This window comes from Heloderma suspectum, chromosome 9, assembly GCF_057233095.1.
Source record: "Heloderma suspectum isolate Gila_16-S chromosome 9, 16-S_ref, whole genome shotgun sequence".
Classification (NCBI taxonomy): Eukaryota; Metazoa; Chordata; class Lepidosauria; order Squamata; family Helodermatidae; genus Heloderma; species Heloderma suspectum.
In genome coordinates, this window is record NC_139466.1 from 26722750 (window position 1) to 26748944 (window position 26195).

Consider the following 26195-nt stretch of genomic DNA (forward strand, 5'->3'; position numbering starts at 1 on the left):
TGATTGGTGGGAGATTCAGGGCAGATAAAAGGAAGGGCTTCTTCATGCAGCACATAGCTAAACTATGGAATTTGCTACAACAAGATGGCCACCAATTTGGATGGCTTTAAAAGGGGGTTAGGGCCGCGGTGGCTTAGTGGTTAAGACGCTGAACTGCAGACTGGAAGGTCGGCAGGTCAGCAGTTCGAGACCCGAGTGCTGCGTGACAGAGTGAGCTCCCGTCTTCAGTCCCAGCTCCTGCCAACCTAGCAGTCCGAAAGCAAGAAATTGCAATGAGATAAATAGGTACCGCCTCGGCGGGAAAGGGAACAGCGTTCCGTGCACCTCTGTGTTCAGTCATGCCGGCCACATGACCACGGAAGCGTCTTTGGACAGCGCTGGCTCTTCGGCTTAGAAACGGGGATGAGCACCGCACCCTAGAGTCGAACACGACTGGTTGGGGACACCTTTACCTTTTTTTTTTTTTAAAGGGGGTTAGACAAATTCCTGGAGAAGACTATCAATGGCTACTAGTCCTGATGCCTCTATGCTGCCTCCAGTACCAGAGGCAGTACACCTGTGTACACTTGTTGCTGGGGAACATGGGCGGGAGGGTGCTGTTTCACTCATGTCCTGCTTGTGGGTTTCCCATGGGCAGCTGGTTGGCCACTGTGTAAACGGAATGCTGGACTAGATGGACCCTTAGTCTGATCCAGCAGGGCTCTTGTTATGTTCTAAGTTAGTCATGACTTTCTTTCCCCATTGATCTCAATGGGTCTCCTCTAAGCATGGTTAGGTGTGGATGCAACCCTTAGCATGTGAGTTTGCTTTCAGTTTATAGGATGTGCTCTGGGGGGAATCCCCCACCCCCTGTGCACACGCACATCTAGCAGAGAGATATTAAATGCGCGGCCTTTCAATCCACTGCACTACGGGGCATTTCCCAGCTAGCTTCCTGTGATAGAAAGTCTGGCGGCTGTGGACTTACACTAAGCAAACAGAAGGACCTATTCTGGGATGTTTCTCAGAGGGTCAGAGCAACATCTGGCCTCCTCGATAACCTGGAGAAGAACGTGGCGTGGTGCTCTCTGATAGTCCGCGTTGCTGACTCATGGTGGCTGGGAGGCCTCTGTGGAAATTCCCCACCAGCACCAGCACTGCTTGCCAGCAGTGGGTCGCTGGTCACACCTCGCCGCCATTTCTGGCTTAGAATTCTGAAGGAAGGAAAAGGAAAGTGACAGGGCAGATGACAGCCTTGGGGTGACATCTGGCCTTATAGCAGGACGCTTCTTCATCGGAGAGAAGCCACTGCCCGGACAAACCACTGTTCTGTCAGGATTCCCGCCTGCTTCCTTGCGGGCCACAGCAAAAGCGGCGTTCGTCAGCAGCAACGACTGGCAGGCCAAAGAAGAGAGGATGGCGAGTCGACTCCGTAACCCCTTGAAGGAACCGGAGATCGAGCTGTTTGTAAAGGTGAGGGTCATGCATATGCGGTGGCACCATCAGGGTAGGACTTGGGGGCAGAAGCAAGGGCCCCATTGAACAGAATGAATAGGAGGGCCCGCCAAACACAGCAGGGCTGGCTTACCATGCTTTGAAGTGAAAATAAGTGAAGTAATACACATTACCATCTAAAGGGGGAGGGGGTGTTCCCTAAAACCACTAAATCTAGCATTGTAAGTTACCTACCTACCCCAGTGTACTACATTGTTTCTTCTGTAGGCATGGTTTTTAACAAGCTGCAGCCCCCACCAATGCTCTGATTAAATGCTTGGGTGTGGCGTTGCCCAAGAATTTGATCTCACTTGGATTTCACCAACGCTAAACCTGCAGACCAAGATACTTATGCATGTGTGTCGAGTGCACTGACAGAGGGATTCGCAGAAAAGTGTTCCGACGTGTCGCTATTCTCTCATTTAAGGGATCCAGAAGCAAGTGGGTGCTTTGCATTTAGATGGTAGGGGACGGAGAGTGCCTGCTGGAAGTTGTTTTGCCGATGCTCATATTTAACTTCTCGGCACCGTTCCAGCGACACGGGCCATCGCAGTAAACGTGATTGTTTTCACAGGACAGAGATAAGAGATGTGCAGTGCCCAGAAAAGATTGCAGCCTTTATATTATGTTCTTTATTTGTTTTTCAAGACAAGTTTCCATCTTTCCCCAACCTGGTGCCTTCTAGATAAGTTGGACTGCATTCCCATTGGCCATGCTGGCTGGGCATGATGGGAGTTGTAGTCCAACACATCTGGAGGGCACCAGGCTGGGGAAGACTGCTCTAAGGAGTTGAAGCACGGTATTCTGTGTCTCCCCTTATCCCCATCTCTAGTTTTCCATTTTTCTTTTCCAACTGGCAGTCAATATTCTGAGGCTGCTGAACCTGTTCAGACCTGACAGGCTGGGGGTGGGGGGGATTCATTTTTGTTTGCTTCCTTGTTTTTACATCTGCAATTTCTACAAACTTCAGGATTCCCCCAAGCATGCTGAAAATCCTCCCTCTTGTTTCTCTGCAGCCCTTTTTCGGCTACATTTATGTTGCCACTCGCCACCCGAATTCACAATTAGAGGGAGTGATACACATGATCTGCCAAATTTTCAGCTTAACACCTGTGACTCTGCCAAACTCTGAGGTCCTCCATCTATAGTCCAAGATAGGCCCATAATGCAGCAGTCTTGCTGAATCTAAGCAGGTCCTAGTGTGGTCAGTACCTGGAGAGAAGACAGCCTTCTCCTCCTTAATTATGTCCCCTTGAGTTCTGTGATAGAAAAAAGGGGGGATATAAAATACATAAAGTCAGACTTTGAACATTTGGCAGAGTGAAGAAGCCGAACTCACAGCAGGTTTTGGTGGGGGTGAGTATCAGCAAAAGGGCAGCAAATTGTCCGTAATTTAGAATATTGTTAGTTTTTTGCTATTGGGGAGAGAGGGCCATTTAGATTTCCTGCCTCAGGCACCCAAATGCCTTGGCCATAACCAAGGTCTTCCCACTGCACCTCCACATTTTTGTGGGCGAAGATGCTTTTTTGAGCCACCACCTCCCAGTAAGAATCCCTCCAGTTCCCACAACAGAAAAAAAAACAAAACACTTAGGGCAGAACCCTATGCACATTTAGACAGAAAAAAGCCCTAAAATTCCCAGCATTCCCCAATTGGTTGATGACTGGAGGATTTACAATAGATTGGCAGAAGCTTCCGAATCCCAACTGTTCAACAACTTTTGCAACTAGGAATAGATGAGATTTTCATTTCAGTTTGGGTTTGATAAGAATTTACCGAACTTTGCCAAAGTTTTGCATATTTAGGACACAAAGGACTTGAGATTTTAAAAATGTGAGTGTGGGAGAAACCAAAACGGACAAATCCATTCATCCAGGCCCAGGGCTTCGAGTGCTTAGCTCTTTAAAGTCTGGTTTTGAATCCCTGTGTATACAACCATGTTAGCACTGAATTCGGGTTGCCACCTCTTTTTTTCTGACAGGCTCCTCACCTTTAACAGCTATCTCTATCTGGCAGGCGGGTACAACATGGCCCTCTCTGTTCTGGGAGTAGCTGTACCTATGGCATTTGGCTGGTGCAGATGGGTGAGAATTCTGTTTCAGTTTGTTTTTTGACAAGAATTTACCAAAATTCGTAATGTTCTTCATGTCTGGGATGGAAAGAACTGGAGATTTAAAAAATCTGAATGCAGGAGAAAGTGAAACTGATGGACTCACCCATCCGTAGCAGAGACAACAAAGAAGATAATTTGTTTTCTCAATTAGACTGCTACTGCCAAAACAGGCATTACTTCAAATCTGGGTCTAGCAGTACATTTTTTAAAAATTTACTCTAGAGTAAATGCAGACCCAGATCTTAAAAGTCCCTCTACCCCGCATGGTAGGGTCCTGATCAGGACAGGGCTCCTTGTACCTGCTCAAGAGTAGAAAAATGAAAAGAGAAAAAAAAATGATCTAGCTGCTAGACACAGATTTAAAGTAATGTCTGCTTTGGCCCTTAGAATCCATGATTTATAGCTGATGTTGATTTGTTCTGGAATACACAAATCATCCTAGTGAGTGGCTCACACAGGATACAGTAGACCATTGGCTCTATCCCCGTAAGGGTGCAATCCTATGCATGTTTAGACAGAGGAAAGACCTACAACGCTGGGGAATGCTGGGAGTTGTAGGCCTTTTCTCTGTCTAAACATGCATAGGATTGCGCCCTAAGCCACCATATTGCTCTTCTCACCTGCCCGCCACTAAGGGTGGTTAGGCTGGTCAGTACAAGGCAGAGGGCCTTTTTAGTCTTGGCCCTGAACATCTGGAATTGGTTTCCATTAGGAGTTTGTCAGTCCCCAGTTTTCCAGGTCTTCAGGAAAGTTCTAAAGACCCTCTTGTTTTCGCTGGGCTTCCCATAACCTGTGTGCTGCAGGGTTCGTTGCTGTTATCTGCTTTCATAGTATTTGACTTTATATTTATTTATTGCCTATGTGGATTGGTATACTTTTGTGTGTTTAATCTTTGTATGCTGCATTGACAGGGTTCTGGCCTTAAAGGTGGCCTAAATGTAATTTTAAATAAACATATACATGAACTCTGTCTCCTCCCCTTCCCAGCCACAATTTATTTATTACTTTTCGATACTGCCTAATAGCTGCAATGTTGCACCTGGCTTCAGTTGATGGACCATGAGGTTCCAAGGGGGGGAAAAAAGCATAAACCACAAGCCTGAAGTCTGCCATTGCCTGGCATAGTGACTAAACTGGGAAGTTACCAGCAGTGGCATAGCAGTTAATTTTGAAGTGTAGGTGCTCCTGTGACAGTCTCCATAGCCGCAGCCCCAAGGAGAGTCCAAAAATGCAGGCTGCTATGTTGATCCATAGCAACAAACCAGATCTAGCCCTTTTCATCACCACCAGGTGCAGGTCTTTTGTAAAGCTTAATTGCCCATTTTGTAAAGTCTTAATTGCCCATCAAGAAGATAAGAACATAAGAAGAGCCATGCTGCATGCTAGATCAAACCAAAGGGCCATCTAGTCCAGCATTCTGTTCACACAGTGGCCAACCAGCTGCCCACAGGAAACCCACAAGTAGGACATGAGTGCAACAGCACCCTCCCACCCATGTTCCTCAGGAACTGGTGTACATAGGCAGACTGCCTCTGATACAGGATGTAGCATAGAGCCATCAGGACTAGTAGCCATTGATAGCCTTCTCCTCCAGGAGTTTGCCTAACCCCCTTGAAAGCCATCCAAACTGGTGGCTGTCACTACATCTTGTGGAAATGAATTCCATAGTTTAACCATGTGCTGTGTGAAGAAGTCCTTCCTTCCATCTGTCCTGAATCTCCCACCATTCAGCTTCATCGGATGACCCCGGGTTCTGGTATTATGAGAAAGAGAGAAATGTCTCCCTAGCCACTTTCTCCACACCATGCATAATTTTGTACACCTCTATCATGTCTCCTTTTACTCGCTATTCAAGACAAGCCATCCCAAAATACTTGGCATTGCAACAGGGAACAATATGTTACTGCTGCAAAACTTCATTCCCTGCCAGCTCCTGTGAGGATTGCAGCTAAGCTCAGAGGAAGCAGGGAATTGGGGCAGGGGGATGACCAATGACGTAAGCATCCCTGCTAATCAAAAAGTGTTGGTGCTGCGTCCCCATCAGCCCTGGCTCCGCTACACCACTGCCGGGCAGACAAGCATTTAATTTATTTTGTTTGCTTCCTTAAAACAAGTTTCTCTCTGTAGTCAAGGCTGTGCAGGGAAGGAAGGAGGGGGCAGGGAAAAACATGAGCACGTGGGAGTTCTTTCCACACCAAATGTTGTAGTTCAAAGAGGGTGTTCATGAAAAGCACAGATTTGATCTTTGGAAAAGATGAGTGTCTGTCTGGTAAGACCCCTTTAGCTTAAGTAATCAAAAGAAATAGAAAGGAAAAGAGAGAAGGAACGCCACTGCTGGACTGTTATGGAAAACTTTCATGTATTTCCCTCCCACACACACCTTCCCTCCTGAGGTTTCCCCTCTGCTGTTGCGGAACCTCCCTTCCTGCTGGCCCACGGTACCAAAACACCGTTGTTCGCCTCTTTCTTCCAGGCTTCCCAACCAGGAGCACTGGCTGTTCTCAGCGATCCTTTATCTCACTTCCCGAGTGCCCCACAATCACACTCTGAAAAGATAAAAGCTTGCCACAATAGGCTGGCAAAGCACACCGAGGGCGCTCAGTATTGCTTTCACCCCTGATCCAACTCCCACCTAAGGAAGTGGAAACAATGGGCTATTTTGCTTCGAAAACAAAACTAGATCATGCTAGTTTCCAGCAATGTAGCTTCAGGGCTTCTCTGAGGCGCCCTCAGCACCTATTGATAGCTAGTGTAGCAACTAAGGGTACAATCCTATGGATGTTTAAGACAGAAATGCTGGCTCGGGAATGCTGGGAGCTGTAGGACTTTTTTCTGTCTAAATATGCATAGGATTGCACCCTTAGAGACTGAAGTCCCTCATTTGAATCCCACCTCTGTTGTGGCCAGCACTTCTCTCTTGGCACTTATCCCCCAGCCTGACTGGACCTACATGGAAACGGAATGAGAAGCATTTTCTGGTTATATCCAGATTTTCATGAGATCGCTTTGGTCTGTCAGCAGCACACGGAGCAAGAAAAACAGAGTATACACTCCCTAAAAACCCATTTTCCTGGGTCACACAGCACTTGAAACTTTGGGGTTGGGTGGGTGGAGTCCAAGGAGTAGAACTGAACATCATCAACTCTGTAGGTGCTGCTCAGCGAATGACAGACGCTTGTTCCCCACCCCTGTTCACACTCCCCTGCTCAGGGAAGTTTACTGGAAGCGCTGAATTAAGCCCCTGTAGTTTACCCCACACCTCTCCCCTCTCATCCACCATTGGGATATTGTGAATGCTTAAAACAGTGCAACTACACTATTCGGTATGGGAAATGCAGGCTACGTACTGTGAATGGGGAAAGCAGCTTCTCCGCTTTTGTGAAAGCCTGAAGTAGCGCACCACGCTATTCTGAATGGGAAATGCAGGCTACATACTGTGAATCGGGAAAGCAGCTTCTCCGCTTTTGTGAAAGCCTGAAGTAGCGCACCGCCCTATTCTGAATGGGAAATGCAGGCTACATACTGTGAATCGGGAAAGCAGCTTCTCCGCTTTTGTGAAAGCCTGAAGTAGCGCACCGCGCTATTCTGAATGGGAAATGCAGGCTACATACTGTGAATGGGGAAAGCAGCTTCTCCGCTTTTGTGAATGCCTGCAACAGCACAACTGTGATACTGTGAATGGGAAAAGAGGCTAGATATTGTGAATGGGAAAGCAGCCATACTGCAAATGGAGAAAAAGAGGGAATTGGGGGGGGGACAGTCCCACCCCTTGACCAAGTCACTGCCAGGTCACAGAAATAGGCACGCCCAGGATTTAATGTGTGTGTGGGGGGGAGCACACTCCAGCAGAACCACATGGGAGCTATGTTTAAGGAAAAAGGACGCGCTAAAAGGACTTCCCAAAAATGTGCCTTTTCCAGAGGGAAGCTGTGGGGTTTCTGTGAATTGGTGGCAGTGTCATCTGTCGCAAACGACCCTGATGTGCTGTCTCTCTGCACTAAATCTGCTGTATAGATTGGGCCCCCAACACGGAACTAACAATACTGGCCTACCTTACAGGGTTCTTGTAAGCACTGCAACGACAGAATAGATGTGAAGTGTTTAGAACATGATTATTTTTACCATCCAGGATCTTGCTTTCTATTGCTCCAGAGGGTAAAACTAGAAATATTGGGGAGGAAACTACAGGGAAGCAAAGTTGGGTAAACATTAGGAGAACCTTCCTAATGGTTAAAGGTGTTTGACAGTGGAACTGTCTGTTTGGGGACCTGGAAAGCTCTCCTTCGCTGGAGGTATTTAAGGAGAAGCTGAATGGCCATCTCTCAAGGATGCGGTACTTGCAGGTTCTTTCATTGTAGAACCTGCATTGAGCAGGAGGTTGGACTAAATTACCTCCATGGTCCCTTCCAGTTCTAAAATTCTATTATCATATGTCACAACAGAGGCACCAGCTTTAGCTGGGATTTCTTTGTGGAAGGAATGTGCCACTGAGCATCTGCAGAGTGCATTTCTTTGTGTGACTGAAGGGAGGCTCAGTTTAGGATTGTCAGCATGTTTTCTTGTCCAGAGCAGAAGCTATAGTATGCGGCCACTGTAAAAAAGGCAAACTCCATGTTAGGCATAATTAGAAAAGGTATTGAGAATAAAAATGTCAAAATCATACTGCCCCTATACAAATCAATGGTGCAACCACACTTGGAATACTGTGTCCAGTTCTGGTCACCACCTAAAAAAAGATATTGTAGAGCTGGAAAAAGTGCAGAAAAGGGCAACTATACAATCAAGAGATCAAGGGGCTGGAGCATCTCCCCTATGAGAGAAGGTTACAGCAGCTGGGATTGTTTAGCCTGGAAAAAAGGAAAGTAAGGGGAGACATGATAGAAGTGTACACAATTATGCATGGTGTGGAGAATGTAGATAGAGAGACATTTTTCTCCCTCTCTCAAAATACTAGAACCCAGGGTCGTCCCATGAAACTGATTGGTGGGAGATTCAGGACAGATCAAAGGAAGTCCTTCTTCACTCAGCGCATAGTTAAACCATGGAATTCACTACTAGAGGAAGTAGTGATGGCCACCAATTTGGATGGCTTTAAAAGGGGGTTAGACAAATTCCTGGAGGAGGCTATTGATGGCTACTAGTCCTGATGGCTATGCGCTACCTCCAGTACCAGAGGCAGTGAGCCCATGTACACTAGTTGCTGGGGAACACTGGTGGGAGGGTGCTGTTGCACTCATGTCCTGCTTGTGGGTTCCTGGTCAACACCTGGTTGGCCACTGTGAACAGAATGCTGGACTAGATGAACCCTTGGTCTGATCCAGCAGGGCCCTTCTTACGTTCTTATGTTCTCCTCCCATAAAGGGACAGACCAACCAATGACTGCTGTCCTGTTTTGCCCCTACCACAGGCCGGCTTGGATGGGGAAAATATTGGGAACTGCCCCTTCTGTCAAAGCCTCTTCATGGTGTTGTGGCTAAAAGGTGTCCGGTTCAACGTGACCACAGTGGATATGACGAGGTAAGAGGATACAGGAGGCCCACGTATCCTTCCAGTTTTAAGACACATTGACCAATTGAAAACAGAGTGTGAGACATCTAATGAGTTCAGAGAGCTTTGGAAGAGAACTCTAGAGCAGTCTTCCTCAACCTGGTACCCTCCAGATGTTGTGGACTACAACTCTCAACATTCCTGGCCATTGGTAATGCTGGCTAGGGCTGATGGGTAGTACAAAACACTGGAGGGCACAAGATTGGGGAAGGCTGAGCTAGAATCCCTCCATTTACGTTCCTCCACAGCACAACTGTGCTTCCTCTCAGCCTGCCAAACAGCTCTGCACATGGTCAAAGGTACCTTTGTTATGTAATATTACTTTGCAGCTGATGCTTTTCAAAGGAGGTCTAGTTAGCTATGGACAAGGGGTTAATAGGCATAGTTAAAGAAGAAGGGGAGGGTGACAAGACTGAGACACAACACTGTCTGCAAGGTGTTCTTTCTCTCTCTCTCTCTCTCTCTCTCTCTCCACTACTGTTTAGGAAACCTGATGAGTTGAAGGAACTGGCCCCTGGAATCAAGCCTCCCTTTCTGGTGTTCAACAAGGAGCTGAAAACAGACTTTCTGAAGATTGAAGACTTTCTGGAACAGACTCTGACACCACCCAAGTATCTCTATTCACAATATCCTATTTTCCTTTCAGTTGCTTCCAACTACGGATTCCTCTGAAAAGGTTTTCCCTCCCTGATTCCAGATGTGGATGGCTGGCTGTGCTGGGAGGGGAGGGGAAAGCACTTTGTACATGCCCAAAGGCACTCTCTTCCTAATCTTAAAAGCAACACTCTGAGTCCTTCAAACTGAGTCCTGGGAAATGACTAAGGGAGCAATCCTATGCATGTTTAGACAGAGCAAAGTTCTACAATTCCCAGCATTCCCCAGTCAGCCATGCATGGATTGCGCCCTTGGCTAGTTGATACTGCAAAGGTGAGGCTGTGTCTATCGTGTGTTGTGCGGGGGAGCTGCCTTCGTCTTTAAAATTAGCTGTAAAGGTTGCTTCCTTTCAGTGAATGGGCAATTTAAGCTGGCCAGGTGGTCTTCCTCATTGGTCCTTCTATCAATTTGAACACCCCTTTCAGCCTGACAAAATACACTATTTTTCCTGCTGTCAAGCCAGCCTGCAAAGGTTGAATTTCAACTCTAAAAGGTTGAAATGCCTCTCCTAAGGTTTCATTGCTGGCAGTATGAGCTTTAAGCTCCAATATCCAGGTATTTTTGATATTGTGGCCCTGCCCCATTGCCTTTAGCCCCACCCCATTTTTCTTTTGGCTCTACCCACCACTGGAATGCAGCCCCGGAGAGCTTCTCTGAAATTGTATTTGGCCCTTGTCTGTAAGAGGTTCACCATCCCCACTTCAACAGCTGCACAGCCCGCAGAAAGACAACCAATAAAGTTTTTCCTGGCATGGCCATCCATTGATGGGGAAAGCTGCATCTGTGGAATTTCTGTCTGTTTTGCCACTGTTAAAAGCATAGGAGCCTGGCTGACTGCAGATCAGGGCTGGGGTTTATGAGATGCCTGTAAAGAGGGACAGACAAAAGGAGCCTGCTATTGTCTAAAAATGGTAGACTTGGGAACTTGCATCAGTTGGGCCGTGGAACTAAGTGCTGCGTGTGTTGGATGCTCTACCTTTTTCATTCTTTCTCAGTTGTAAATTTATAAATAGATTTATAACACACCCATTATGAAGTCTCCCAAAGTACTCCTTCCTCTCAAAGAATATCTAAACTTCCTATTGTTGGGGTATAGGGGTGGGGAAGGGAGTAAAATATTATAATCTTCCCTTTGGCAGTAATGAGTGGACTTCATCACATCTATTTTTCTTTAGAGCACTGGAAAATGATTCATAAAACAAAATTCCAAACTTCAAAGTCAGGCAGTACCTTTATTAGGAAAACAACAGGGAGACACTCCAATCAAGAAAAGAAAGACCAGTGAGGAAGTCCCAACAGTGGCCTGGTTTGCCCATAACGCTAACCCATGGTTTATTTAACCCATAGTTTGTTGCCCTGGCAGACAATCAAACAAATGGAGGTTTGTTTTCTCAATCCCTGGGTTGTTTGGTTCCCTCCTCCTTCGCTTGCTCACTTGCTCATTCAGTCCCAAATGCCTTTGTGACACAGTAGGTGGGTTGTTGTTTTTTTACCGCTCTTACCCATTGCCTCAGTAGCCTGACAAAACAACCCATGAACAACCCATGGTTCTGTGTTTGCACGTCACAACCCATCATTTAAACAAGCCAGAATTCACTACCCAACAACAAGCCATGGGTTCTCTTTCTGGGTTGTTTGTGGTTAACAAACCATCATTTGTTAGCACAGCTGTGTTCATACATCATGACAATTATTTATTTTATTTGTTTGCATCCTCTTTTAAATATGTTTCACCCCCTTTACCTTTGGCCCCTCCCACCACTGCAATGCAGCCCCCAAGAGCTTCTCTGACATTGAATTCAGGTTGTAGGGGCCTAGAATTGAGAACGACTGGAAGGGACGCCATTTTAACTCTTCCTGGATGCTCAGCAGTTTGATAGCTGCAAGTGACTTATGCAAACTGTAGAATGATGAAGTGACCTATGCAAACAAGCCATGACCTCTCCTAGGGAAAGGAGAGATCTAACTGCTCTTTGCTCCCCCCCCCCCGCCATGAGAGAGGTGACAGCTTGTAAGACCTATCTGCTTCCCTCACCAGGTTCAGAGAGGAAATATGTTGGTCTGAGAGATTAAAAACAATGAGAGGAAGTTCCCTATCAATGCAGGGAACAGATGGTGGGGAGGGAAGGAGAGAAAGATGGGAGAGTCCCAGAGAAGAGGAGGGGGAGAACAAACAGGCAAAGAAGCTACAAGGAAAGTCACGGATGTAGCTAACTACATGCAAGTCCCAGTGTTCATTTGGAGATGTTTGGAGATCTCTTTCTCCCGCACCCCACCCCCTTTCTGTGTCTGTGTGTAGTCTCTTTGCTTTTTATTGGGCCAAGCACGGTGCCCGTAGCTGAGCCAAGAGAAACACTCGGGCCCAAAGTGTTAGGAGAGCAGCCAAGATGCGCTCATAGTTGGCACCTTCTCTCCGAATTGTCCGACTGCAGCTGCAGTAAACAGGAGGCACTCAAGGGGACGAGCCCTCTGAGAAGATCCTCCGTTGCAGTAAATCACAAATATGCAGAGGAAACACAAACCTTTTGCGCCAGAGGATGTAATACAAAGCTCTCTCACTCTCCGAGGCATGCCAGGTTCCTCAGGAACAAAGGCCCTGGTGCTGTGAAGAGTCACACGGTGGAAGGGAGAAGTTCAGCAGATGCTACTTCTCCCACCACCGATCAACAAGCTTGAGGCTGGAGCTCAGAGGCAGAGCACCCGCTTTGCATTGCGAACTATCTCTGGTTCCATCCCTGACATCTCCTGTTCAAGTAACACAGGGGTGCAGAACCTCTTTCAGCCTGTGGGCCAGATTCTATTTCTGAGAAGTTGTCAGGGCCTCATTCCAGTGGTGGGTGGGGCCAAATGCAAAAGGGGTGTGGCCCAAAATACCAGCCATATTGTAGCTTAAAGCTCGTACTGCCAGTAACAAAGCCTCAGGAAAGGCAATTTTTAGAATTGGGGGGAAACGGCATTGAGACCCCGGAGAACTGCTACCAGTCAGAATAGACAGCACTGGAGCAGATGGACCACTAAATTAATTTATCATGTCTTTATTGTTACTTTTTAATCCTAACCTTCCTAAGGCTGGGGGGACCTTGTGTGGTGCCCCCCCCACCCCCGCAGAAGAGGTTAGGCTGAGAGAGTATGCCTGGTCCAGCATCAACTAGGAAGCTTCTTGGCTAAGCAGGGATTTGAACCTGGGCCTCTCCCCAATTTAAGTCCAACACACTAACCCAGTGAAAGCCCGTGACAATGGCAGTGAGAAGGTTCGCTCATTGAGGGAGGGGAGCATTGAGGGTGTTTTGCCCAAGGGCCATCCAAAACCTTGAGCTGGACTGGGACTAGTGAATTCACCCCAGCATGGCCACCATTCTGATGGCTACCCCAAACATCTCCTCTAGTCAGTGGGGCGGTGCATCTGCTCCGGGTTTCAGTCAGAACCAGTCAGAACTCTAAAGGAGCTATCTATCTGGATAGCTGGATCTACTGGTTCTGAATGAAACCACCCCACTGACATTGGAGCCACCAGCCTCCACTGCACTAACCACTGCACCACACTGTTCTCAAGCAACCCTCACATGTGTTCATTTGCAAACTGCACATGACAAAAGTCTCCCTCCTTTACAAATGTGTTAGCAACACAGAAGGCCTCTAGGGGCAATAACCCAGGGCTCACATCTGTTTTCATTGCTCTGGAAAGATAACGAAGCAACAAAGAAGCAGGGCATTTGAGCATGTGAAAACAGGGTTGACAGCTTTTCAAAGAGCTATTGCCACTGCAGCGGTGCCTTTAACAGTAGCTTGCTGTGACTTCCAGGGAGAGGTAGAATCCATTAACAGCCGGTAAAGTTTATCTCCATGCTATAAAAAGCTGTTCTCTTCACATCAAACTGCTGTTAAAAGGCAGAGGTACAGACCAGGCAAGTTTTTTTCTGGTCAGTTGGCAACCCTAGGTACCATGTGTTTTTCTTTCCTATCCACATCCAGCTAAGGTTCCTATAATTTCTCCTGTACATATTGAGAAACTAGGGACTTCCCAGTTTTAGTCTCTAACCCAGCCATATGGTGCACCCCAGATGTTTTGGACTACACTTCCCATCAGCCCCAGCCAGCATGGCCAATGGTCAGGGATGGCTGTCATTCAGAAAAACTGAAGGGCACCAGGTTGCGGAAAGCTTCTCTAACCACTACACCGCACTGGTTCTTAACCTCTGTAGAGAGAAAGAAAGCTTATGCCACCATAAATCCACAAAATAAATCCAGGTCCTGTGCGTGAAAGCTTCACAATAAACCTGAGTCTATAAGGTGCCACAAGTCTTTAGGTTATATCCAGAGGAATGCATTTCTCCCCATCTGCCAGCTAGACTGTGAAAATAAGTCTTAAAGGCATTCACCTTTCAGTGTCAAGGGCTTAATACAGGGTAAAGGAACATATAGACAATTACAGCAGTGCCCTCTGATGGCTGGCCATTTTATTGCTAGTATCTATAACTTTGTCTCTTCTATTTCGTTTCTTCCCCCAAGCTCTAAATTGGGGGCATAGTGTGGTGTGATCAGAAGCATACAATATACCAGCCTTCCTCAGCCTGGTGACCTCTGGATGCTTTGGAATGCAATTCCCATCAGCCCCAGCCACCAGTGGCCAATGGTCAGGGATGATGGGAGATGTCATCCAAAACATCTGGAGGGCACCATGTTGGGGAAGTCTGGGCTACCACGTAATGCAAGCGACACCTTCCCTTTTTCTACATAACTCCTGAAGGTGCAAGAGCCTTGTCCTCCTTTGAATCTGGCCGCCTTACTCCAGAGGCAGGAGTAACATCGCAGGAGGAGGAGCTGCAATCAAGGGGGAGGAGCTGCAATCAAGGGGGTGGGCTCTTTCTTACTTTGCTTGGGAATTTGCATGATTTGCTCTGTCTTCTGCCTAGGGTGGCCAGGTACAAAAAAGGACAGAGCTCCTTGACCAGTAATAGTTATGTAGAAGAGGTCACTTCAGCAGAGGTAGCTTGCCATGCAAGCTTGGTCCTCTTTTGCATCTGGCCACCTTACTTCTGCCCTAGCTGGGTGCCACTGGGCTCCACCCCTACCCTACCAGGCTCCATTTTGTGATCTCCTGGGCTCTGGCCCTGAGACCCAATAAACCTACTGTCTTCAGCTGCTGCGTACCATATCTCTAGAGCTGGGGTCTCCAGTATGGTGCCCATGGGCCCCAATGTGACTGCGGACACCTCTCTTGGTGCCTGCCAGGTTTCCTGCCCTTTTCATAAGATTCTTAAAAATCCAACCCCTTGTATTTGCAAGTTTTAAATCCCATTCATTATTTTAGAATCTTGTCCCCCTGTTCTTTCGAACTCTTGTGAGACAGACTTCCTGATGATCAGGCAAACATGTAGTCTACATACTGGAGAGCTGAACCTTCCTGCACATCTCAGTGAACTCTCTGCTTCTCATTAGATACCCATCACTCACCCCGAAAAACAAGGAATCCATGGATGTGGGCAGGAACATCTTTGCCAAGTTCTCTGCATACATTAAGAACCCCTACAAGGAAGCGAACAAAAGTAAGGAAAACAGACAACCTATCCCTCCCCACTCCCCCATGCAGATGTTTTTAAAGACCTATTCCAAATTATTATATTAATTTCCCTTAGAAAAATATGGAAGGAAACCATTCAGAAAACAAGGAAAATAAGAGAGGCATGATGTTCATTCTGCAATCATATCCATGATTTCCAAAGAGTGAGCCTTTTCATGGAGGCAGGGGGGGGGGAATGTAGACAATGGGCCAGTTTGCATGATTGCAAGATGGTTAATAAGCCACGGTGGCTTGTTAACCACCCTGCACATGCCAGTTTTATGCTGGCCAGATTTGCATAATTACCCCTCACTGGCATGGCTTCTTGTGATATTTGAACCCAGCAAGGGTGGCTGGTCGGAGTGGTTAACCAACCACCCAGAATGCATGGGGTGGTTGAGGGTTGTTGGGTGGTTGGTTAACCACTCCAACCAACCACACTTGCCGAGTTCGGACATCACAAGAAGCCACGCCAGCAAGGCGTTATGATGCAAATCCAGCTGGCACATGACATGTGTTCTCCAAAAGCGTTCACAAATTCTCAAATGTGCTTGCGTTCGGAAATTGCACAAACTTCAGAGAAAAAGCAGTTAGAAATCGCACAATTTAAAAAATATGCAATTTCAAAATTTAGTCTCTGGGGGAAAGTTGCGCAACTTTGAAAAATTCTCAAAGTTTTGCAGAATTTTTCTGTTCAATTTGTGCCATTTTCCCATTGATGCAAATGAAACAGCCATCACAAGCACTCGCAGAAATCAAAGGAGACTTCATGCTTGGAAAATCTGGGTGAATGCAAGCATCGCTTGTTCACCCATCCCTACTTTAAGTTCACAGTTTATTTCAGATATTAGTCAACACCACCTGCATCCTACTCCATTATTGGTGCTTCACTCCAGTAATGAAGCACTGATACTGGTAATCAAAAACACACTCTCTATACAGATCTTATACACTTTTTATTGGTGGCAGACAGGTTACTGGTGGCAGGACACTGGAAAAGTGCCAGGTGGTACAGTAAATGGTTGGCTAGCAAAAGTTGGGAAGACAGCCTCGTGGAAAAATTAACACATTGAAACAAGTTAGTCAAAGGATTAACAAAGCTGGACTTATTTTTAAATACATGAACATGATCATAAGAACATAAGAAGAGCCCTGCTGGATTGGACCAAGGGTCCATCTAGTCCAACATTCTGTTCACACAGTGGCCAACCAGCTGCCCACAGGAAACCCACAAGCAACAACACCCTCCCACCTATGTTCCCCAGCAACTGGTGTACATAGGCATACTGTGTAAGTCCACAGCTGCCAGACTTTCTATCACAGGAAGCAAGCTGGGAAGTGCCCTGTATCACAGTGGTTTGAAAGGCTGCCCATTTACTATCTCTCTGCTAGATGTGCATCTGTGTGGGGGTGAATTCCTCCCCAGAGCGCATCCTATAAACTAAAACCAAACTCACACGCCAAGGGTTGCATCCAGACTTAACCATGCTTAGAGGAGACCCATTGCGATCAATGGGGCAAGTAAGTCATGACTAACTTAGAACATAAGAAGAGCCCTGCTGGACCAGACCAAGGGTCCATCTAGTCCAGCATTCTGTTCACACAGTGACCAACCAGCTGTCGACCAGGAACTCACAAGCAGGACATGAGTGCAACAGCACCCTCCCACCTATGTTCCCCAGCAACAAGTGTACATAGGCATACTGCCTTTGATACTGGAAGTAGCATATAGCCATCAGGACTAGTACCGGTTGATAGCCTTCTCCTCCAGGAATTTGTCTAGCCCCTTTTTAAAGCCATCCAAATTGGTGGCCATCACCATGGTAACAAATTTCATAGTTTAACTCTGCACTGTGTGAAGAAGCCCTTCCTTTTATTTGTCCTGAACCTCCCACCAATCAGCCTCATGGGTTGACTCCATTGGGTTCTAGTATGATGAGAGAGGGAGGGTTTCCTTTTATTTCATACATCAACATGGGTTCCTCTGGACAGCATCTGCCAGAAACTCACAGCTCCTTTTGGAGTTATATCATAACCTATAAACAAAACTTTAGCATCACCACTTACTTGCTAATCTTGGTGGAATCAAGAATTAATGAAGCTCCCTTAACCTCCCCTGTGTGTGTTAATTGTGGTTTCGTGTTGACGATGATATGTTATTTCTTAATTGTAAAATGTAAAATGAAAACTTAATAAAAACATTTTTTTTAAGAAAAGGCCGATCACTCAAATTCTGTGGCTGGTTCTTGTGATTCAGATCTGGAGAAAGCTTTGCTGAAAGAGTTCAAGCGCCTGGACGACTATTTAAAAACCCCTCTCCTGGAGGAAATTGACCAGGATTGCGCAGAGGAAGTGCTAGTGTCTGAGAGGAAGTTCTTAGATGGGAACTGGATGACGTTAGCTGACTGCAACCTGCTGCCAAAACTCAACATCATCAAGGTGAGCATGTTTGCTGGCTTCCTGAGCACATAGATAGATCATATCGATTAAGGCTCAAGGAGACTAGATTTGGTTGCAGCCTTGATTAAGGATCAGTGAGATTTTCATTCGGTTTGTGTTTTGATAAGAACTTACCAAAATGTGCAAATTTCTCCATAAACGGGATGGAAAGAACTTGATATTTTAAGAAACTGAATGTTGGAGATAGTGAAACTGACAGGCTCGTCCATTGAGGGAGAAGGTTTGAGTGCTTAGCTCTGAAAGGTATGGCTTTGTATCCTTGTATATATTTGCAGTACTGAATTAGGGCTGCCACCTCTTTTTTCTGACAGGTTCCTTATCTTTAACATGGCAGGCAAGTACAACATGGTCCTCTCCATACTGGGGATAGCTGTACCTGGGTAGCCCACCTTTTTAGGCTGTGGGTACATTTGGCAATTTGATAAACTGTCCTGGCCACCACCGCAAAATGGCTGCCATGGGAGACATGGCAAAGGACAAGTAACCTGCCCAGAAGACTGAATACAAGGCAGAGGTGGGGGCTGAGTCCCGAAACACGAAACAACAGCACCAACAAAAACGTATTTCACAGCAATCCCAGCTGCCGGCAGGAAAATGTGTTCGTTTTAAAAACAGAGGTAGGGCACTTTGGTGGGTGCCAAAAAAACATGACCAGGGACACATTAGTACCCACAGTTGAGCATGCCCCAATCACAGCCTCAAATACAAGCATGAGCAGGAGAACGTGTTCTCTAAAAATGTTCACAAATTCTCAAACAGGTGCTTGCATTGGAAAATTGTGCAAATTTCAGAGAACAAGCAGTCTGAAATTGCCCAAGTTAAAAATGTGCAATTTCACACTTTAATCCATGGGGGAAGTTGCGCAACTTCGAACAATTCTCAGATTTTTGCGCAATATTCCCGTTCAATTTGTACCATTTTTCCATACATGCAAATTGAACAGCGATTGCAAGGACTTGCAGAAATCAAAGGAAAGATGAGCATCAAGTTGATGCCTAGAAAATCTGGGTGAATGCGAGCATCACTTGTTCACCCATCCCTAGTTCATAGTTCATTTCAGATGTTACTCAGCGCTACCTACTCCATTATTGATGCTTCTCTCCACATTGTCTATGCCTGAGCTATTGAATTTGGCCAGTGCAGATGGGTGAGAATCTTGTTTCAGAACATTTTTTATCGGAATCTACCAAAATTCATTGATTTCTTCATATTTCAGATAGAAAGAACTTTGAGGTTTTAACAATTCTACTGTGGGGGGAAACTCAGCTGACAGATTCATCCATCCCTAGACTTGATTTGAGATGGGCCAAATTTTGCTCACTGCACCACCATTCAAAAGCAGTGCAGATTGAAACCTCCCAGATTGTGACTTTTTTTTTAGAAATTTACTATTCAAATTCTCCACCATTCCCAGCCTCAGTTGCTCTCTCTTCCTTGCTGACTTTCTCCTGTTGTTATTACCTCCCTCTTCCATCAGTTTAGAAAACTGAATGCAATTAGTTTTCCCTAACCAAAGGCTTTGTATTCTGAAGCAATGTCTACATCTAGGCACATCTAAGCACTTCTAATCTCTGACCTTTATCTTATGCACGTATCTATTGATGTAAGCTGCTATGATAGGCTCTCTTCTCCTTGGGGGCGGTGGGGGGGGGATTGCCTATAAATTTAAATATAAAGAAAACAAACAAAAAAGGTAAGCTAAAGCCAAGAGATTCTGACCTCGTTTGCATAATCACTGAAGCCCACCATGGCTTATTTAAGCCATGATGAGCCACAGCACCCATGGGCATCAGGTTGTCTATTCAAGCCTTGAACACAACTTGTCATATCATCTCAACCAGCGACATGACTTGTTGGAAGGGGAAACAACCTCAGATAACCCATGGCCTGTTGTAGGGTTATTTGAGGGTTGTTCAACTCTCAAACAACCCCTGCTTCCCAGGTTCGGGTAACACAACAAATTATGGCAACCCCCCACCGGGGATTGAATATACCTTACAGAGCACCTCTCCCACCATGAACCTACCCATACAATATGTTCAGCATCTAGGGTCCTCCTCCAGGTGCCTCCTCTGAGGGAGGCTCAGAAGGCGGCAACAAGGAAGAGGGCCTTCTTGGTGGCGGCTCCCCAATTGTGGAACGATCTCCCCAATGAGACCTGCCTGGCACCAACATTGTTATCTTTTTAGCACCAGGTTAACACCTTTCTCTTTTCTCAGGCATTTATCAGCATATGATGAGTTTTAATCAGGTTGTGGATTTGTCTTATGGTTGATTGCTTAAAGTTGCTTTTAGATATATGTTGTCTCGTGTGTACCGGTTGATTGGGTGTTTGCATGTAAATAAGTTTTGAAATCTTTTATACTGTATCTTTGATGGTTTTTTATCTCTGTAAACTGCCCAGAGAGTTTCGGCTTTGGGGCGGTATAGAAATGTAGATGATGATGATGCCAGCCGGATCTGCCACAACCCACCACCATGGCTTAAATAAACTATACCGGGCCCAACGTGAAGGGGCCCAATGTGATCAGCTTCTCTTAAGGCCATGCTCTCTATTTAACCAGATTTGGTGTCATTATTCAACATCCACAGGCAGCTTCCAAGGCACACACCAGGGCCAATGTTGAAGGTCAGCAAGGGCCCACTGATAAACCTCCTGGACTAGCTCTTCCTCTTCACCATTGCGACCTGCTTGCTCACCTGCTTCTTCCTGTGGCCCAGATGATGGTGGCGGTGAGAAGGAGGAGCAGGAGATGCCACTGCTAACTTGCTCCCTGGCTCTCTGCCTGCCAAGCAAGCAAGCAAGCAAGCAAGCAAGGGGCAGTGATGATGAGAAAGAGAAGCAGCAGCAAGAACAACTGGTGACAATGGTGTTGAGAAGAGAGACTCACTGAGGGAGGGGAGCATTGAGGGTGTTTTGCCCAAGGTCCGTCCAAAACCTGGAGCTGGACTGGCACGGGTGAATCCGCCCCAACACGGCCACCATTCTGATGGCTACCCCAAACACCTCCTCTAGTCAGTGGGGCCTGGTGGCTCTGATGTCAGTGGGGTGGTGAATCTGCTCCGGGTTTCAGTCAGAACCAGCCAGAACTCTAAAGGAGCTATCCGAAGCTAGCTCCTTTAGAGTTCTGACTGGCTCTGACTGAAACCCAGAGTGGATTCACTGCCCCACTGACATCGGAACCACCAGCTTCCACTTGCTCTAGTGGGGGCTGGGAAACTGCTGTTTTAATTATAGACCACCATTTTAAATGTCCCACAATGCCCTAGAGCATCCATCATAGCATTGCTACACTGGGCTTTCTGAACATTATGGGAAACTTCAGTCAATCAGCCAATCTGGCTATCTGTCCATCCAGCCAACAGACCTCCCAGTGAGGCTTATACATTAATTAATGTGCAGGAATAACATTCAGATTGCTCAGATAATAGTTTCGCCCATATCCTCATTGATCTGATAAAAAAAATTAGCAACAATTTCTGTAACAGACTCTTTTATGAAAAAGAATAGGAAAAACACAATATTCAGACGATATTCCAGGATACATAGAGATTAATGGATTCATTAACTCATTATGGAGATCTTGGTAAAAATTACAGGAAGGAAAAACATGGCTTAGTATTTCAATTTCTTCTCAGGCACAAAGACATAATTTGTTGGAATACGGTATCTCCCTGAATTGTAGGAAATTTAAAATGGGTGCTACCCAGTGCTAATGAATATGAGACAAGTGCTCTGTTCCCATTGGAATGCCACAACCAGCTAAATCTGTTTGCTAGGCATGGCGGGGGGGCGGGAGGCTAACAAGCCTGCCTGGGGCCGTGCCAAGGACCTCTTCAAGCCCGGTACCAGCCCTGGCCTTCATCACCCATGAATCATGCCATCTTTTTTCTCTCCTGAGTACTGAAACAATGTGTGCTTTCATCCAAAGGAAATTAACCTTTCCTTTCATCCAAAGGAAATTAACCCACCATACTAGATAACTATCATCCAGTCTCTAACGTACCATTTTTGGGCAAGGTATTAGAGTGTGTGGTGGCCTCCCAGTTCCAGGGGTTCCTGGATGAAACAGATTATCTTGATCCATTTCAATCTGGTTTCAGGCCTGGGTGTGGGACGGAGACAGCTTTGGTTACCTTGGTGGATGACATACACCGGGAACTGGACAGGGGGAGTGTGTCCATGTTAGTTCTGCTGGACCTCTCAGCGGCGTTTGATACCATCAACCAAGGTATTCTTCTGGGACGCCTCACTGGGATGGGACTTGGAGGTACTGTTTTACAGTGGCTCCATTCCTTCCTAGGGGGGTGAACTCAGAAGGTGGTGTTGGGGGATGCCTGTTCTACTCTGTAGCCGTTAGCTTGTGGGGTCCCTCAGGGTTCTGTTCTGTCCCCCATGCTATTTAACATATACATGTAACTGCTGGGAGAGGTTGTCTGGAGTTTTGGAGTTCAGTGCCACCAATACGCTGATGACACCCAGCTCTACTACTCCTTTCCTCCAGATTCCAAGGAAGCTGTTTCTGTCCTTAACCAGTGTTTGGCATCAGTAATGGACTGGATGAGGGAGAACAAATTGAAACTTAATCCAGACAAGACAGAGGTCAGTCGAAAAGCAGATCAGGGAATAGGGATTCAGCCTGTGTTGGATGGGGTTGCACTCCCCCTGAAGACTCAGGTTCGCTCTTGGATCCAGCCCTAAGCCTAGATGCTCTGGTTTCAGCGGTGGCCAGGAGTGCTTTTGCACAGTTAAATCTAGTGCGCCAGCTGCACCCGTTCCTGGAGATGTCTGATCTGGCCATGGTGACACATGCCTTAGTCACATCCCGTTTGGATTACTGCAATGCGCTCTACGTGGGGCTGCCTATGAAGAGTGTTCAGAAACTGCAGCTGGTCCAAAGAGCTGCTGCCAGACTGTTGACTGGGGCTGGCTACAGGGAGCATACAACTCCCTTGTTAAAACAGCTTCACTGGCTCCCAGTCTGTTTCCGGGCACAATTCAAAGTGCTGGCTGTGACCTATAAAGCCCTATACGGCTCCAGTCCAGGTTACCTGAAAGACCGTATCCTCCCTTATGAACCTGCCCATGTCCTGAGATCTTCTGGGGAGGCCCTTCTCTCAGTCCCACCACTGTCACAGGCAAGTATGGTGGGAACCCAGGAGAGGGCCTTCTCAGTGGCTGCGCCATGGGTGTGGAAAACCCTTCCCAGGGAGGCTAGGATGGCTCTCTCCTTGATGTGTTTCCGGAGGCAGGCTAAAACATTCTTATTCCAGCAGGCCTTTGGGACATAGTTGGAACTTGGGGGTAAGCTGCTAAAATGCTGTTTTAAAATGCTGTTTTAATGTTTTAATATAATTTTAATTGTATTGTTGTTTAATTATATTTTAACTTTTATATATGTTCATATGTTTTACTTGTATATGTTTTAATGTTTGTAAGCTGCCTTGTGTCCCAGTACTGGGAAAAAGGTGGGGTATAAATATAACAACAACAACAACCTCCATCTCTCACTTCTCTGCATCCATTCTCATTTCTTTCCCCAAACCCACCCTAGATTGCCGCAAAGAAATACCACAACTTTGAGATCCCTCCAGAGATGACAGCTGTTTGGCGCTACCTCAACAATGCTTACGCCCGTGATGAGTTCAGCCACACCTGCCCAGCTGATGAAGAGATTGAACGCATCTACGCCACCGTGGCCAAAAAGATGAGCTAAGGGCCAGAATTCCCAAACACATTGTTCCCATTGGCACCTGAAATTTCCAGCTTCCATTCAAGGTGGAGCTCCTCATCAGGGGAGCTGCTTTCACCCTGCTGGCTTCAAGAGACACTCCATCACACTAGACCTCAAGGAGTCCTACAAACATTTTATGAAAGTCTCTCTTCATTCGTATCTATCTTCTTCCTGTGATGAATTGACTATGCATGTGGGGATTTTTGTCCTAGTGCATATGCTTTAAACACCCCATTTTGTGGTGGCAGAAATAGCTGACTGCTTGTGACCCTTGGGGAGGGCATGAGTTTATCCACCTAACTGACAGTTCACCCCTTGCGTCTGCTCTCCATGCAACACACAAGAGACTCTGGTAACTTCCACAGGAAGCTTCTTTGTTACTTCCAAACATAAGAAACACTAACTCCCAAAGAACTTCATTGCATACAGCCTCAACTCCAAAACATGCACTAAAACAGAGGCCTCACCTAAGCCTCAAAGAGGAAGGAGAAACTTACTCTACAGGTTTCTTACAAGCTCACTGAAATCTAGCTATGCACACATTTACAAGACGTCACACTATCTTTTCATGACTACGAGTCTCAAATACTTAAAGCTCTTACTGTGATTAATTGCACTTTCAGCCAGACCCTTCTACTGATGGGCCCCAGAACTTAAATCTCTCTTTTTTCCACATTGGCTGGAAAGTTCTTTTCCTCCATCCTGGCTGGAGATGAGTATGTGCCTCCGTGCATATGCAGAGTGTCTCATCTTCCAGTCTTCTAAGGGTGTGGCAGCCAGTGTAGGCTTGAGCCCTGAGCATCCCCCTTTTTTCCCTGTTAAGCACAGGATTTATTATCCCTGACAAGACTAGACATAATGGCTCAGAAAATGTTCCCAAAGAAGCAGGCACACAGTGCTGTTCTAATGCTGGAGTTGTGCTGTTCTGGTTCTTCAAGCCCTCACAATGGTTCTCCCTGGCTAATTTCTTATGCCTTAAACCCCTTCTGAGCTCTTTGGAGGAAGAGCAGGTAAAGTAAATAGAAAGCAACCTAGTTCAATATGTCAAACACATCAAGGGAAGCTCTGGTTTAACCCTTGATTCACCAGTTATGCAGAAGCGGCAGGGGCTGGATTTTTCTCTCTAGATTTGTGAGCGTGGGAACGTGGTTTTGTTGGCCTAGAAAACAGGAACGAACGGCAAGCCAGGATGGAGGGATGTTGGGGCCCTCAAAGGAAGCCATGGAACTACAGGTTGTTCAAGATCGTGGCAGGTGCAAACACCCTGAGATCAAATCTGTTTAGCGCTCCTTCTGCTTTTAGTAGTGTTCCTCCCAAGCCACACCTGTGTGTGTCAACTAGATGTTTGCCAGTTTTGCTCAGCCGAGTTTACCTATGTAAGGAGTGGCCCATCTCCCCTTCTCTGTCTTCCCCTCTCAACCTTTGGAGGTGAAGCCGCCATAAAAAGTCCTCACCAATGAGTCTGCTTTTGCAAGAGGTGAGCAGGTGTGCTATTATAAGCTGTTCAGACAGAGCAGTATTTCCTTAAAAAAAAAAAAATGGCAGGCATACTATTCTGTGTGTATAGTAATGTTGGGGGTGGTAGCAGGTCCCTACCCTTTCACAGATGCATTGTGGGCAGGCAGAAATTGAACAAGGGAAGATTCCCCACCCGCAGTAAGCTGAAGGGGAAGGATATACCTAATATTGCCTGCTTAGCATCTGTAAAGACAGTTATCAGGACTAGTGTCATGCGTAGGCATTGTTGGCCAACTCTCAAGGGCCCACACCCCAGCACGGGCCCACCAAGAGGAGCTCCCTGGACTCGCTTTTCCTCTTCATCATTGCAACCTGTGTGTTCACCCCCCTCTTGCTCTGGGCCGGACAATGGTGGTGGTGAGGAGGAGGACCAGCAGATGCCAAGGCCTCCTTGCTCCTGGGCTCTCTGCCTGCCAAGCAAGCATGTGGTGGCAGTGATGAGAAAGAGGAGGAGGGGCAAGAGCAGCTGCTGATAATGGCCGTGAAAAAGGAGGCTCGCAGGGGGCGGAGGCCCACGACAGTGCATTGCAAAAGGGCCTTCAGAGACCTGTAGCTGGCCCTAACAGCAGTCGCCACATTCTGCCGTTTTTCTACCCATAACCCACCAGGTTCCTCATCAGCTTCACCTTGGGATGCTTCCACACAGAGGGATGCAAGCGGTACCAATTAGAAGGCTTTGTGCAGCTATTCCATCTTTCTCTCCTTAATGCATTGTCTGCAGTAAGAACAAAAGTCGGAAGAAGCAGTGGGAAAACACAGGAGGGTTATGAGTGGAAGATGATGTCATCTGGACCAATAAAATCCTGTGAACAGTGCAGGACAATGGTGTGATAAAAGCCTAATCTGGAAGCACTCTGGATCAATAAGATTCTGCCCTGTGGGCTCTCTTGGGGGTCTAGTATTTTTCAAATTAAAGTTGCCTATGCCCATCTCTAGGGGCCACGGTGGCTTAGTGGTTAAGACGCTGAACTGCAGACTGGAAGGTCGGCAGGTCAGCAGTTCGAGACCCGAGTGCCGCGTGACGGAGTGAGCTCCCGTCTTCAGTCCCAGCTTCTGCCAACCTAGCAGTTCGAAAGCAAGAAATTGCAAGTAGATAAATAGGTACCGCCTCAGCGGGAAAGGTAACAGCGTTCC

General features: G+C 46.6%; 1 protein-coding gene across 4 annotated transcripts; it reads left to right on the top strand.

The window, feature by feature from the left end:
• Nucleotides 1-861: 861 nt before the first annotated feature.
• CLIC2 (CLIC family member 2) lies at nt 862-25113 on the top strand. 4 transcript variants are annotated; one of them, XR_014784832.1, is made up of 7 exons: nt 1143-1452; nt 8995-9104; nt 9620-9745; nt 15228-15334; nt 17606-17787; nt 22314-22411; nt 23364-23905. XR_014784832.1 is itself a non-coding variant. In XM_084813950.1 (6 exons), the coding sequence occupies exons 1-6, from the start codon at nt 1396-1398 to the stop codon at nt 23523-23525; spliced, it is 744 nt and encodes a 247-aa protein (XP_084670076.1). In that variant the 5' UTR covers nt 862-1395; the 3' UTR covers nt 23526-25113. The 4 variants fall into 4 exon arrangements, 2 of the variants coding, with proteins under 2 accessions (XP_084670076.1, XP_084670077.1); XR_014784831.1 differs by having other exon boundaries at nt 1304-1452; nt 17561-17787; nt 23364-23448; XM_084813950.1 differs by lacking the exon at nt 22314-22411 and having other exon boundaries at nt 862-1452; nt 23364-25113.
• Nucleotides 25114-26195: the final 1082 nt, after the last annotated feature.

Excerpts from the sequence above, each read along its gene's own strand:
- CLIC2 (XM_084813951.1), top strand. The coding sequence starts at position 1,396 with ATGGCGAGTCGACTCCGTAACCCCTTGAAGGAACCGGAGATCGAGCTG. Across the intron at positions 1,453-8,994 it reads AGATCGAGCTGTTTGTAAAG|GCCGGCTTGGATGGGGAAAA; the intron begins GTGAGGGTCATG and ends CCCCTACCACAG. Across the intron at positions 9,746-15,227 it reads CAGACTCTGACACCACCCAA|ATACCCATCACTCACCCCGA; the intron begins GTATCTCTATTC and ends GCTTCTCATTAG.